This window comes from Saccostrea echinata, unplaced genomic scaffold, assembly GCF_033153115.1.
Source record: "Saccostrea echinata isolate AGI-Se365-2 ecotype Australia unplaced genomic scaffold, CSIRO_AGI_Sech_v1 ptg000009l, whole genome shotgun sequence".
NCBI lineage: Eukaryota > Metazoa > Mollusca > Bivalvia > Ostreida > Ostreidae > Saccostrea > Saccostrea echinata.
The window spans coordinates 41,619,013-41,632,614 of NW_026889758.1; the positions used below are offsets into that span (position 1 = coordinate 41,619,013).

Below are 13,602 nucleotides of genomic sequence, written 5' to 3' on the forward strand. Positions count from 1 at the left end.
TTTAGTCTCTTATTGTGGCAAGATTTATTGCAACAAGACTAAAACTGTAGGAGGAGTAGCCTTTTAAAACAATTTTACAGAAATTTCGATTTAAGTTACAATGGCAACATCATTCAACCAAAAAAAAAAACAACAATAACATCAATTATGTATCTCTTTTTTTTTTTTTTTTTTTTTTTTTTTTTTTTTTTTATATATATAATTTATTGTATTTTCAATGGTTTCTTTTTACAAAAAAAATTGAGAGAGAGAGAGGAGAGAGAGGAGAGAGAGAGAGAGAGAGAGAATTATGAAAATAAGTCATTCAAAAGTCTCCAGCTTTCATCAAAAGATTCTCTTTCATTATTTTTATAAGATATATATTTTTGTAATTCATACATTGTCTTAATAGAGGATATCAACCCACCTAAGGAAATGTTTCTGTTTGTACATTTGTACAGATAAATGTAATATTTGATTTGTAGAGCAATAATATTTTTAAGCTTGTCAGTTTTCTTCACAGAGCCTAGTAAAAATTCCTTTTTTGAGAAGGTTATAGTAGAGTGGATTCTATCAAAGCAGTACTCTGCAAAATTCTCTAAAAGAGTCTGAACATGTTCACATTCCCACAACAAGTGTTCAATTGTTTCAGTTTCTGTTTTACAAAGAGTACATACATTACTGTCAATTTTTTTAATTTGATGCAGGAAGGAATTTGTTGCTAGTATTTTATGATTTATTCTAAATTGGAACCACTGAAGTTTTGTGTTTTTTGTAATTTTGAATGGGAGTAAAAAGATTTTCTCCCATTCACCATTGCTCAAGTCAAAGACTCTATTCCAAGAGATTTTACCCAAAGGTTCAATTATTTGTTTGATTAATATTTCATAGAAATCATGGGATTTTTTAGCATTCAGTAGAGAATTAACATTCTCTGGAATATATGGATAAGTTACCTTTAATAAATTATTAGGATCTCTGTTTATCTTTCTCAGCCATTCTAATATTGCTGCTTTAATGCCATTATATTCAAGAAAATGTGTTTTTATCCCGTATTTCGCGTGCAGGTCATTCAAACTCATAAATGACCCATCTTCATAAAGTATGTCACTAATACATGAAATATTACCTGAAAACCATCTTCTATAGAAAAATGGCTTTTTATTAATAATTAAATTTTTGTTTAGAAATAATGGTTCTAAAGAAAGAAGTGTGTCATTTTGTAAGGATTTTTCACTAAAGTTTAACCATGCTTGCAACACATCCCTCCAAAATATATTTTTTAAATCATTCATTTTTTTGACAACATACTCTTGCCCACAGTATACAACTTTTTTAATGTCAACATCTAAAAAAGAATCCAACCCATTGTCCTGTAGTAACAATTTTTTCATCCATACTAGTTTTAAGGACATAATGAACTCTCTTACACTGATCATCTTGAAGCCCCCTTCCTTATAATTCATTATGCAAATTTTCCTTTTCAGTCTTGAATTATTACTACCCATTACAAATGTATAGAAAATCTTCTCTAATTCTTTTATTTGTATTTCAGAGGGATTTGGGAGAGATGCAAAAATATGATTTAAGGTCGGCAGTAAAAGGGTTTTTAAAACTGTCAAGCGACCAAGAGGAGTTAAATTTCTCTTGTTCCAGTGTTGTATTAATTTTTTTATATTACCGATTTTAGATGCATAATTAAGCATAAGTATATTTTGAAGATTTGTATCAAATTCAATGCCTAATAATTTAAAAGTTGCTTTTCCCCACTCTAATATATTATCTGTACATAGAGTATCATTGCTACCTTTTTTTGACCCAATCCAAACTACTTGAGTTTTACTATAATTTATGTGCAAACCTGATATATCCGCAAATTTTTTAAGAGTAACAAGACTAGACTGAAGGGATTTTTCACTTCCATCTAATATTAGAGAAGTATCATCTGCCAACATAGTTAACTTTTTTTCAGTATTCATAAACTGAATCCCTTTTATATCTTTATTGTTTCTTATGCTGATTGCAAGGATTTCTGCACAAATGAGGAATAAATATGGAGACAAAGGATCTCCTTGACGGCAGCCTCTGTGTAAGTTAAAAGACTGTGATAGATTTCCTCCTTGATTAACAGCAGCTGTAATATTTGTATAAAAAATATCAACCCATTTTCTAAAGGAATTACTAAAATTAAAAAATTTGAGGGATTTCTGTATAAAAGACCAAGACAAGGAATCAAAAGCTTTTTCAAAATCTACCAGGAGTAAAAGTCCTGGTATATGTTCTTCCTCTGTAAATTGCATGATATCATATATCAGTCTTATATTTTCAGAAATATTTCTTCCTTGTATAAATCCAGTTTGATCTCGATGAACAATTTTATCAAGATATTTTTTCATTCTATTAGCAATTGAGCCGGATGCGATTTTATAAATAGTATTTAGTAAAGAGATGGGTCTCCAGTTTTTTAAAAGTTGTCTGGGTTTATCACCTTTCGGTATACAAGTAATAATACCATGTCTTTGCGTGATACTTAAAGTATTGTTTTCATAAGCATAGTTAATGGACCTTACAACAAAAATTCCAACAGATTTCCAAAATACCTTAAAAAACTCTGATGTAAACCCATCTGAACCTGGTGATTTGTTTGATTTCATATTATGGAGTGTTTCTGAAGCTTCTTTTAATGTTATTTTACCTTCTGTCTCCAAGGACTCAACTTTTGAAAGTTTAACAATATTTGGAAAGTTTAATTCATCATCAAGATTGATGTCATTTAAAGAATTATCTATATCTCTATATAAGTATTCATAATATTTTTTGGCTTCATTCAGTATTTCGGCCTGCTTATAAATAATTGTACCATTTTCTGTTTCTACTTTTGGAATGATCTTGCTTGTAAAATTTCTATTCTCTAAGTTGCAAAAATAATGTGATGGTTTTTCCCCTTGTTCTACCCATCTTGCCCTAGATCTTATTAAAACACCCCTCATCTTTTGTTTTCTTATATCTTCTAATTCTCTATTTTTTTCCTCTAAAATTTCAACATTGTCAGCAGTAGTATGTATTGTTTCTTCAAGGTGTTTTATTTCTTCTACAAGTTTTTCTTCTTTTAGTTTTGTTAGTTTCTTTTTGTATGAAGAGTAGGAAATACATTTTCCTCTTATTTCCATGAGAAGGGTTTCCAAAAACAATTGGTCATTTATTGTAAAAGTTAATTCTTCATCGTTAACTTGTTGCAAGTTTTCCATTAAATATACAGGTACAGCATACTGTTTTTTAACATTCTTGATGACTTCATTTATAGTATAAAGAAAATTTTCATCAAAAGGGAATTATTAAATTTCCAAAGACCTTTACCTTTCTTAAAATCATTAAAAGATAAAGATAAACTAATCATAGAATGATCAGACCTATAACTTGTTTCAATTGTACATTCTATTGCACTTGGCAATATATTTTCTGAGATCAGAAAGAAATCAAGCCTGCTTTGTTTTAGTGGATTTTTTTTCCTCCATGTATATCTTTGGGTGTCTGGATGAAACTGTCTGTATATATCAATATAACCACCATCTTCCATAAAATCAAGAACCTTTTGCCTTGCGTTTGGATTATTTATATGTTTGTAATTATAATAGTCAATGTCTGGGTTCAAAACAAGGTTGAAGTCACCACACATAATAACACTTTCACAATTAAAATCATCTATACAAGTTTGTATGTTTTCCTAGAAGGCTGGATTATCATTATTGGGGCCATAAATATTACAAAGAAGCAACTTTTTTTCATCAGTTTTAAATTCTAAAAAGAGATAGTTTCCATCAGCATCCCCTTTTTGTTTTAAAATTTGTATATCAAAGTTATTATTAACGAGAATGGCTACACCCCTCGAATTTGAGGAGAATGAGCTAAAATAACAATCAAAACCCCATAGATTTTGAACATCATTCTCAGAGTTGGGTGTAAAATGTGTGTCTTGTAAACAGTATGTATTGTAATTTAGTCCTTTTAAAAAGTTAAAAACATCTCGGCGTTTGTTGATATCCCCTAAACCCTGACAATTAACAGATAAAATTTGTAAATTCATCTTTAGTTGAAAAGTAAACATTACCTTTGAAAGCGTGGAGCCATTGTACTTCGGAAAAAAGTGATACAGGAAGAAAAGAAAGAAAGAAGAGAGCAGAAATAAGGAATAAGAGAAGAGAAACATATAAAACACACATTTTAAGTTCAAAAATGGTTGGGTAAGACCCCAAAGCCTTTCACAAAACTGCGTTGTTGTAGCCAAATCCGTTGGCAAACGATACCGGAAGAGTCACTACGAATAGTAGTACAAGGAGTCCTTAACGTGGCATATAGATCCGGAATATTTTTTCGTTCATTTTTCACTTTCTTCTATCTTTTCATCGATATTGTCTAGAATCTCAAATTTCACTCTCTGTTTATCATGTTTATTACTCTTAATTTCACCATAGACACTTCCGTTGAAGTACCATGCGTTACTAATCTTATGATGTTTTTTCAGGCGTTCGATTAGCATAGCATTCTGCTTGGTAACATCGTCTGAAAGCCAGTGTTCTCCGTTCGTCTTGGTCTTAATGACAGATCTTTTACACATTATTGCACTCTTCGCGGCGTTGTTTTTCAGCTTAACCAGAATCGGCTTGGGTGTATTAGGCTTACCCGGGATTCTATGGACTGCAATTACATCGCCCTCTAGGATCCGCACCCCACATTCACTTCGAATCACCTGTCCAACAACTTCCATTATATTTTCCCCCTGCGTCTGGGGAACACCATTAAGTTTAAAGGAGTTTTTCCTAGAATACTGTTCGTTGCGATTTGCAGTAACATAAGCCTCACGGGCAAAATAACTTGTGTCCTCCGCTTCTGTTTCAAGCTGTTCAATCCTTTGCTTCAGCTTTTCGATCGTATCATTTTGATCATCAATAACTTTTTGTAACGTTTGTTTGTTTTCTTTGATAACCTCGTTGATTTTTTCCATTTTCTTTTCGATGATATCAGTAACAACATTCTTCACAGTATTTTCTACAATTGACTCCAGGTCTTTTTTAGTTACAAGATCATTTTTCAATCGCCGAATTTCTTCCATAACTGACTGTAGCTCTTTACTAGGTTTTCCTGGTGAGCTGACACCAGGAGTGACTGGATTGCTTTCAGATTTACTACTAGTTCTTGTAGGTGGCATTTTTACAAGTTTTCAGTCTCCAGTTTTAAACATAAACACTTATACAGTAAACTGGTAAAGCACGAAATAACACACTGAGTTAAATCTACTCACGAACACCTGTAGTACTGAAGAACTGTAGAGGCCTCGATAGCGAATGCAAGCTCTCTGCAAACTCTCTGGATTTTTACCACAGAAATGCAAAAAATAGCACCAGAGTCCGACAAGCAATGGTTATACAACAATCACATGTTAATTTTTCCACTTCTGACCAACTTATAGGCTTTAGAGCACGGACCCCGTGTTCAAGCGGCCACCTTCACTGACGCCATTTTTAAACTCAGTGTATCTCAGTGTAGTCTACTTGTAAGCCAAGTTATACTGAAATCAGACAAAAAGTGTAGGAAGAGTAGCGTTTTGAAAGTATTTCACAGAAATTTCTATTTTTAGTAACCATGACAACACCGTTCATTGAAATCAAAAACCGATACACAGAATTATGTATCTTAGTATAGTCTACTTGTGTGCCAAGTTATATTGAAATCAGATCAAAACTGTAAGAGGAGTAGCATTTTGTAAGTATTTCCCAGAAATCTCTATTTTTAGTAACCATGGCAACACCATTCATTGAAATCAAAAACCGATGTATAGAATTATGTATCTTAGTATAGTCTACTTTTGTGCCAAGTTATATTGATATCAGACCAAAACTGTAAGAGGAGTAGCATTTTGTAAGTATTTCCCAGAAATCTCTATTTTTAGTAACCATGGCAACACCGTTCATTGAAATCGAAAACCGATATATAGAATTATGTATCTTAGTGTAGTCTACTTTTGTGCCAAGTTATATTGAAATCAGACCAAAACTGTAGGAGGAGTAGCGTTTTGAAAAATTGTTTACAGACAGACAGACAGATAGACAGATGGACGGACGACGGACACCTTACTATCGCATAAGCTCTTCTGGTCTCTGACCAGTAGAGCTAAAAACCAACAATGATTGTTGGAACAGAAGTACATACAGACTACACCATCCCTTTTTTGGAGGGGGCGGGGGTTGTGTGTGTGTTTGCTGTTTTCTTTTTTATGTTTTGTGTGTGTGGGAGAGGTGTCTTTTGATTTGATTATAAAATTTGCTTTTTTACACCTTCCATTCTATTTCGCTTTTGCCTTATATCTAAGATAGCAGGTATAAAAGAAAAGAATTTAAGCTTTAACGAATAATGAAAAAGGGTGAAGATAACGATCAATGATCGATCTCAAAAAATCTCAAAACAATACAAATCTGTGACAGGGCATAAAACACGGACTCCGGTAATTCCAGAGGTGGGATTAAGTGCATAGGAGAAGTAAACATTCCATGTCGACTGGTCACACCCACCGTGCGCCCTATGTATTGATCAGGACGGAATATTCCGTAGTCAAATCTAGTATAAAAACAAAGGCCTAACAATTGGTATAAAACACGTCAACCAAAATTCGATCCAGTGATAGGTTATATTTGCTAACGAGGTCATTATAACCACCATGGAATTTACGGAATGCCGACTTTAAATGATGGTATTGAAATCCCTGTAACTTCAACTTATCTCTCAAAAGCCTGCCTCGGTTTTAAAAATTGATCATACTCAGAGCATGCTTTTGAGTATCGGATAAGTTAGAAGACGTAAACACAATATGCATGTGATAGCGGAATATTACTTCATACTAGTAAATAAGCCATCTCGTTTGTCATACAATTTAGTTGTTAGTTGGTCCTTAACGCCTATAGTCAGTAAAACATCCAAATGTGAAACATATGTGGCAGACTCTGTGGTGTCTTTGATTTTGAGCTCACTAGGGTACATCCAGTCGACATATGAATGGGAAAATTCATAAGTCCATTAAAACAATACAAATCGGGAGCAGAGCAAACACGGACCTCTAAAAACATCAGAGGTGGGAATATGAGAGATATGAAGGATCCTCGAAATAATTAGTCTAGTACTCAGTAACAACTCAAAGTACATCTATTTGCCCCCAGTTGCACTATAATCATGCAGACTAAACAAAACTTCAGCACTTTTGATAGATCCATCTGATTCCCTCTCAGGTTGGTCTCTCTTGGTCTTTAAAGAACAATTAATAAGTTATTTTTGTCTCATTTTTATTTATCTATTATTTACAAGTCTACCTGACCATTAAAACTACGCAAGTACTTTTTGTATTATACAATAAAAATTTTAGCATAATTATCTTATTATATTAACCTTTCAATTACATTATTTACAGTGATTAATTATCATAGGCGAATAGCAAAGTGGAATAACTTTTTTCAGTTTGTTTGTTCGTTTGTTTATTGTTTAACGTCCCTCTAGAGAATTTTTCACTCATATGGGGACGCCAAAACTTGCCGATGGAGAGCTACAAATTTTGACCTATACTCGGCACTCAGGGCCATTGAGCAGTGAGTAACATCACATTTTTTATAAATACATGTATTGCATTATTGTTTGAGAACTATGTTAAGTATGTTTTCCTTTGTCTTATTTGTGTTTACATATATATAACTTTTGATTATTCTGTCATTTATTTTGCTAAATAAATGACATCTTCTATTCCTCTACTGAATGTTTTGTCTTGTCATTTATAAGGAGGTTACGTTTAATTAGGTACCCATACATAATGCATTTCCAGTATTAGAGGATTAAACTTAATGCAGGCATTTCAGAGTTTGCAATTTTTTTTTATCTCTAGATTCTAGATAGAATTTTAGATTATAAGAGAATTTTGAATTTCCTAGAGTTTTGCAATTTACTTTCTCGGTTTTCTGTGTTGTTGTCCTTGTATTTAAAAACGGAAGCCATGTGTGGATTTTAAACAACCGGTCTAATGTACATGTATAATAAATGCACTTTGTGCACTGCTATTGAACTTTACTTTATATTATTATCATTCTACAACCAAAAACAAGTTTTCCTTTTTAAAGAAAAGTGATCGGGAAGTGTAATTTATAAGTTTGTAGTCTACGTAATGCCACACAATTAACAACATACTAAACGAACAAGTTGCTGTCTATTTAAAAATTACTCCAATACGTGGACCATATGCATGTGTTTCTAGCAGAAAGCCGAAAAAACGTTTCTAGTTTTATTGAAAATAAGTATAGTTAAATTTTATTTTTTATCTTGAAATGTAAATTTTTCATCATGATTTAAGAAGTCTAATTGATAAATTACATGTAAGCTGTAATAACAAATACAGTAATATCATGACCTTAATATTAAATGTTGATCTAGGTATTTATCATTGTAATGTAGCCTTAAAAATAAACCACAGAATTAAAAGAGGTTTTCAAGTGCACGTATCATAATAATTGTGAATTTTTTTTTTTTTTTTTTTTTGGGGGGGGGGCTTAATTAGGATATCTAGTCCCTAAACACCCTCTCTCCTTATTTTTTCATCTTCTATAAGTTGCTTGTACCATAGACTTTCGACATCTTACTTGTTACATATAAATATTTCTACTATTATGATACTATATGAATAAATACTAAAAATATTATTATTTACCAATTAAGATGAGTGTGTATAAGTGATGATTACTATGCTAATAAATATATACGTAAGGAATTCAGTATTGTCGTTATCATTCAAAGTAAAAGTTATGTAAACTTTGCGTTTGATCATGTAAAATAGCTAGGGCGAGTTGTCTTGAATATAGCGAGTTATCCCAACAGATAGTACTGGTTGGGGTGCATTTTCCAAAGAGCGAGTTGTCTTAAGGGCGATCTGTCTAGCATTCTAGTGTTAGCGCAATCTGAGTGTTCACCATCGCATCCGGTTTAACCTCGCTTATATATTTTCTGCGTGGACCTCAGGGTCCACGCAATAAATAGACTTACTCGAAACACCAGTGAACAAATAAACTTTACTACACAAGAAAAGCTCGAAGTTCCGTTTTCCAAGTTAATGCGCATAAAAAGAAAACATAAGTTTATTCACTGTGTAACTACGTAAGTGTTTGCATCTCAAAGTAAATGCATTAAAAAAGCTCCTTAGTGCTTAACGTGTTAAAATGTTGACGGTGCGTCCGTTGGGGCTAGCGCGGTTGTGTTTTGATAGCTTGTCTATTCACTTTGAACTTAGAGTTCTACTAAGTCTTGTAGGGTAGTTTTTATGCAGTTAGAGTTATCTGCCCTTTGAAGATAGAAAAAATGGTTATTTACAGTTAATTACACAATACGTTCTATTTCCACAATGGAAGAGTTATACTTCTTAGTGCGCTCTTTTGTGAAAAAGTCGGAAAATGTAGAAATCTCGCGGGATTTCTGGGACAAACGTTACATAAACATGTAAACAATATGTTGAATGTCGATGAACAATTCCTAAGAAAATGCAAATGAAATATTTTATTGTTGTGGACTTTATATACATCAAGACTAGGAATGACAACGATATCAATTTATATCTATTGTTGATCGTATGTATCTATTTATCGTATGGTACATCTAAATACAATACACATGCCTTGGAAATGTCGTACTTTTTATTAATGGATGATAAATTTAGGGTTCTCGCTCTCTTACATATGTCTTTTAGTTCTTCTATTCTTATATTGGAATGACAAATACATTTAACATTTAAAATTGGATTGAGATTGGCATGTTTTGTATTATCCGCAACGCCATGCTGTCCCAGTAAGACGACCAAATGCGCCTCTAACTTAGAAGAGTTCACTAATGGAAATAGAACGTATTTGTAAAAGATTAAAATATGTTTAACTTTATATTAGACCAAGAATAAGTAATTTAATTCATTATTTCCATTATTTCTCCACAATTTACGTAGACAATAGTGATTTCTGTTCACGAATAGTCCACTGTCTGAGAACATTTTTCATGAAGAAATAAGGCAGGAACCCGATGTTGAAAATGAATTAAATAGTATCAATATGCACACCTTTATATGATATATTTTTCTCCAAGTCCAAAAATTACTTTTTGCTAGTGTTTAGAGCTTCCTTATTTTTTTTTTAACGAAGAACGTTAAATCTACCATCTATTAACAATATCAATTGTATCAAGGTTAGTCTATTTACATGTAATTTTTGTAAACTTTGGTTATCGAAAGAATTCGTTTCGGTGCCATATGCAATATTATGGAGCATTATGGTTTCGGGGTTTACTGCGGAAAAAAATCGTTTGGATCCATATGCTTTTCTCCGAATTTTCTCTTTGTCCAGGCGTTGCTTTGAAAACTCGCAGTGACGAGAGGCTCTTCGCGCCGCTCGCTATTACCTTAGAGATTCATATGAAGCCGTCAGTGCAGAGTAAACAAAGTACGTATGTGGTTTGCATCGAATCAACTATGATTGGCTCACAAAATTGAGAAAACTATTTTTTATATTCATTTAATAATGATTATGTAAAAATGGGTAATTTATATGGATACTTAATTCCAATCTAGATAGTTTTATTTGTAGGTTTTAATTAATTTGAAAAATAACGAATGAGCAACAATACTGATTACATAACCTCTATTAATTTCTGATCTTGAATGAACAATTATGCTTTAATGACGTAAAATTTTAATACGTGTACTGGTGAATCGTACTAGTCATTATTCGTACCTAACGAGCAAACAACTCCAGAATCTTCGCTATGGCCACAATTGTGTACACCAAGTTCTGATTTGGGGCACTGAAATAAATTAACCTCAGTCCCTGTACATTCAACCTCATCCATCCATATAGTTCCAGATCCTGCTCCAAAGAAAGCCTCCTTCTTCGCAACCGCATTTTCCCTTTTAAAAAAAATTATCATATTCATTACCGTCTTCCTTGAAAGACGGTATGCAGAGTTGAAGTATTTTACAGTCATCGGACTATGCACTTCCACTCTTTTGTGATTGGTAGAAATTGCATGATGAGAAAATTTTCAATTATTTCATTGCCTGAAATGCTTTTCAAGGCAAGGGAGATAATTTTCTGATGATTTAATTTTCGTACGACTTAACAATTTTTCAAGATTTTCAATCGTAAAAAATATGACAAAACGAACAGCGGAATTCGGCAGTAATTTATTCGAAATAGCATGCTAGTTTTTTTAATAGCAATTACCAAAAAACATTCCTATATTTTCATTGTTAACAGAATTGATCTTTATTGCATGCAAGCTTTACAGCTTGTATGTATTCTTTTCCCCTTTGTTTTGCACAGCCTTTCTAATCTCGGCCGCACTCGGCCGATTCGCACCTCATCTACATATCACAAAGGTGAAGGAATCAGCACAGGTTTGCCGAATGATCTTGGCAGCAGTGTCGAAGTTTACGCAGACAGCAGCCGCGCCGTGCATCTGTTAACCTTTCACTTGGTAGGGCTTATGTCAGAAAAAAAAACAATTGAAGAAATACAAAGCCAAGAAATTTTCAAGACTTATACGGCCTGATGGGTTTAGGTCAGTTTACTGTTTAAGGTTGTTGCTAAAGACGGTAAGCTTTTTGAAAAAGCTCCACTTGTATGTCTTAAACATTAGATAATTCTTATGTTTATTTTTCGATTTAAATAATCTGCGTATGGAATGATATTTGCATTAAAATTTAAAATTTTCCTCCATATGAAATCGCTTAGATCCATCCTCGTACTAACATGCATTATCGGTTTTTTTTTTTTTTTTTTTTTTTTTTTTTTTTTTTTTTTTTTTTTTTCTTTTGTTATGTATCTATTCAATTCAGAAAACCAAAACTATGTAATACATGTATTGGTAATTGAATTTGATTGATTGATAATCATATTTGGATAATCTTACCTTGAAAATCCTAGCATTGAACACACTACAGCAGCATCATTGTCGTCCCACTCGTCATCACAAACAGTTCCCCACGTACCGTTATTCATAATCTCAACTCTACCCATCGCAGCTGTATACCCGTTTACAAGTCTAATGTTTTGTGCTGGAAAGATAAATAAGTAAACCTTCCCTCTCATGTTATGTTCATTTGTAGATCTATTTAATGAACATATATCTACAAACCAAGCATAACTTGTGCATTTCCATTTCAAGGCTTCTTAATGCCAGTTAATGGCAATGTGGCCTAGTATTCTGAAATAGTGTGGGATTTTGTGTGTACGAGGGTTGTTCGGAAAGTTCGCGGACTACTGTCAAAACTTTTTTACTTGACGTCATACTACATTCAAAATTGTTAGAAATGTCTTAACAATAAATTCAAATGACAAGTTTTAAAAAATTTTAAAATATCATGATTTATTTAAAACTTATTTAGAGTTTAAAAATTGTGAAAATTGGACCAAGGAGCAGGTCAACATTTTGTAATTACAAACAATACATCAAATTATGTCTGTAGTCATATCCTCTGTAAAATGGCGCAAAAGCGGAAAAATCCAAGATGTTCAAATTAAGAATTGTTACATCGTTTCATATTCCATATCATGGTTTAAGGAGGGATTCTTGTCTGGTTTCTGACTAGATGAAATATTCAAAGTATATTTGCTTATATGTCTTTTATATTTAGATGTAAGGGATTTAAAAGATCATATTTTTCTTTCCTCGTCATAATTGTACAACATTAAAGAGAAATGGTAAACTGAGTTTGAAATCTAGCAGGGACTATTTTTTTGGCGGAACGGCGGCGTATGAAAATATCTCCTTTTCTGCTTCTAAAATTACTATAGAACATAGAGAATGAATTTAGTTAAAAAAACTTTAAACAATCAAAGACTTTAAGAAAATTTCAAATATTAGTAAAATTAATAATAATGGACTGAAGTTTTATGATATATCAAATAAATATGATTTTCCAAACAAACTACAATTTTGTTAGCTTTTAAAAGCTTCCAATCTAAATACAGATTTGAGCAAAAAATCCATAAAAAGTGTTTTTTCTCTCTTAGTAAACGGTCAAAACTTTTTGTTTTTGTATAAATTTGTATCTTTATATGACTACTTTACCATATGTGAAAATACGAAAAATATAAATATACGAAGCATATAAAAATAACTAATATATCCTAAAAATCTAGGAAAAACAGAGGAAATTCAGATCAGCCAATATCTATTTTTTTAGATAAATTATATAATTTATGTCAATTTGGTAGTATCAACTTATAGTCCTTATATGGTAATGTCTTTTTATGCAAAAAGAAAAACATTAAATCATTTGAAATAGAAGTAGGTATGGCATGATTGGCAACAGTAATTTTATATTCTTAAGGTCAAGGAAAAAGATAATGACCTTGACCTGACCTTGCTTTTGAAATAAAACGGTCAAATTTAATCTAATTGATACCATCACTTAATGATAATGTCTTCTTGAATCTGTGAAAAAAAAAATTGATTATTAAGGTATTCAATGTATAAAGAAGGGATTTTGTACAATTTTGAATCGTTTTAAACTAGTTAAAAATACATTGCTAGATAACGATGAAAGTGAAATGAGTC

At 32.1% G+C, this 13,602-nt stretch overlaps 1 protein-coding gene across 1 annotated transcript in view; it reads right to left on the minus strand.

Moving 5' to 3' along the window:
• Window positions 1-12,095, minus strand: part of LOC133182738 (deleted in malignant brain tumors 1 protein-like) — a 50,164-nt gene extending 38,069 nt beyond the window's left edge. Inside the window, exons 1-2 of the mRNA XM_061317585.1 lie at window positions 11,953-12,095; window positions 10,776-10,948 (exon numbers count right to left, since the gene is read on the minus strand). Of these exons, the coding sequence (XP_061173569.1) occupies window positions 10,776-10,948; window positions 11,953-12,059 (280 nt within the window). The 5' untranslated portion in view covers window positions 12,060-12,095. The remainder of the gene's footprint in view (window positions 1-10,775; window positions 10,949-11,952) is intronic.
• Between the last annotated feature and the right edge of the window lie 1,507 nt (window positions 12,096-13,602).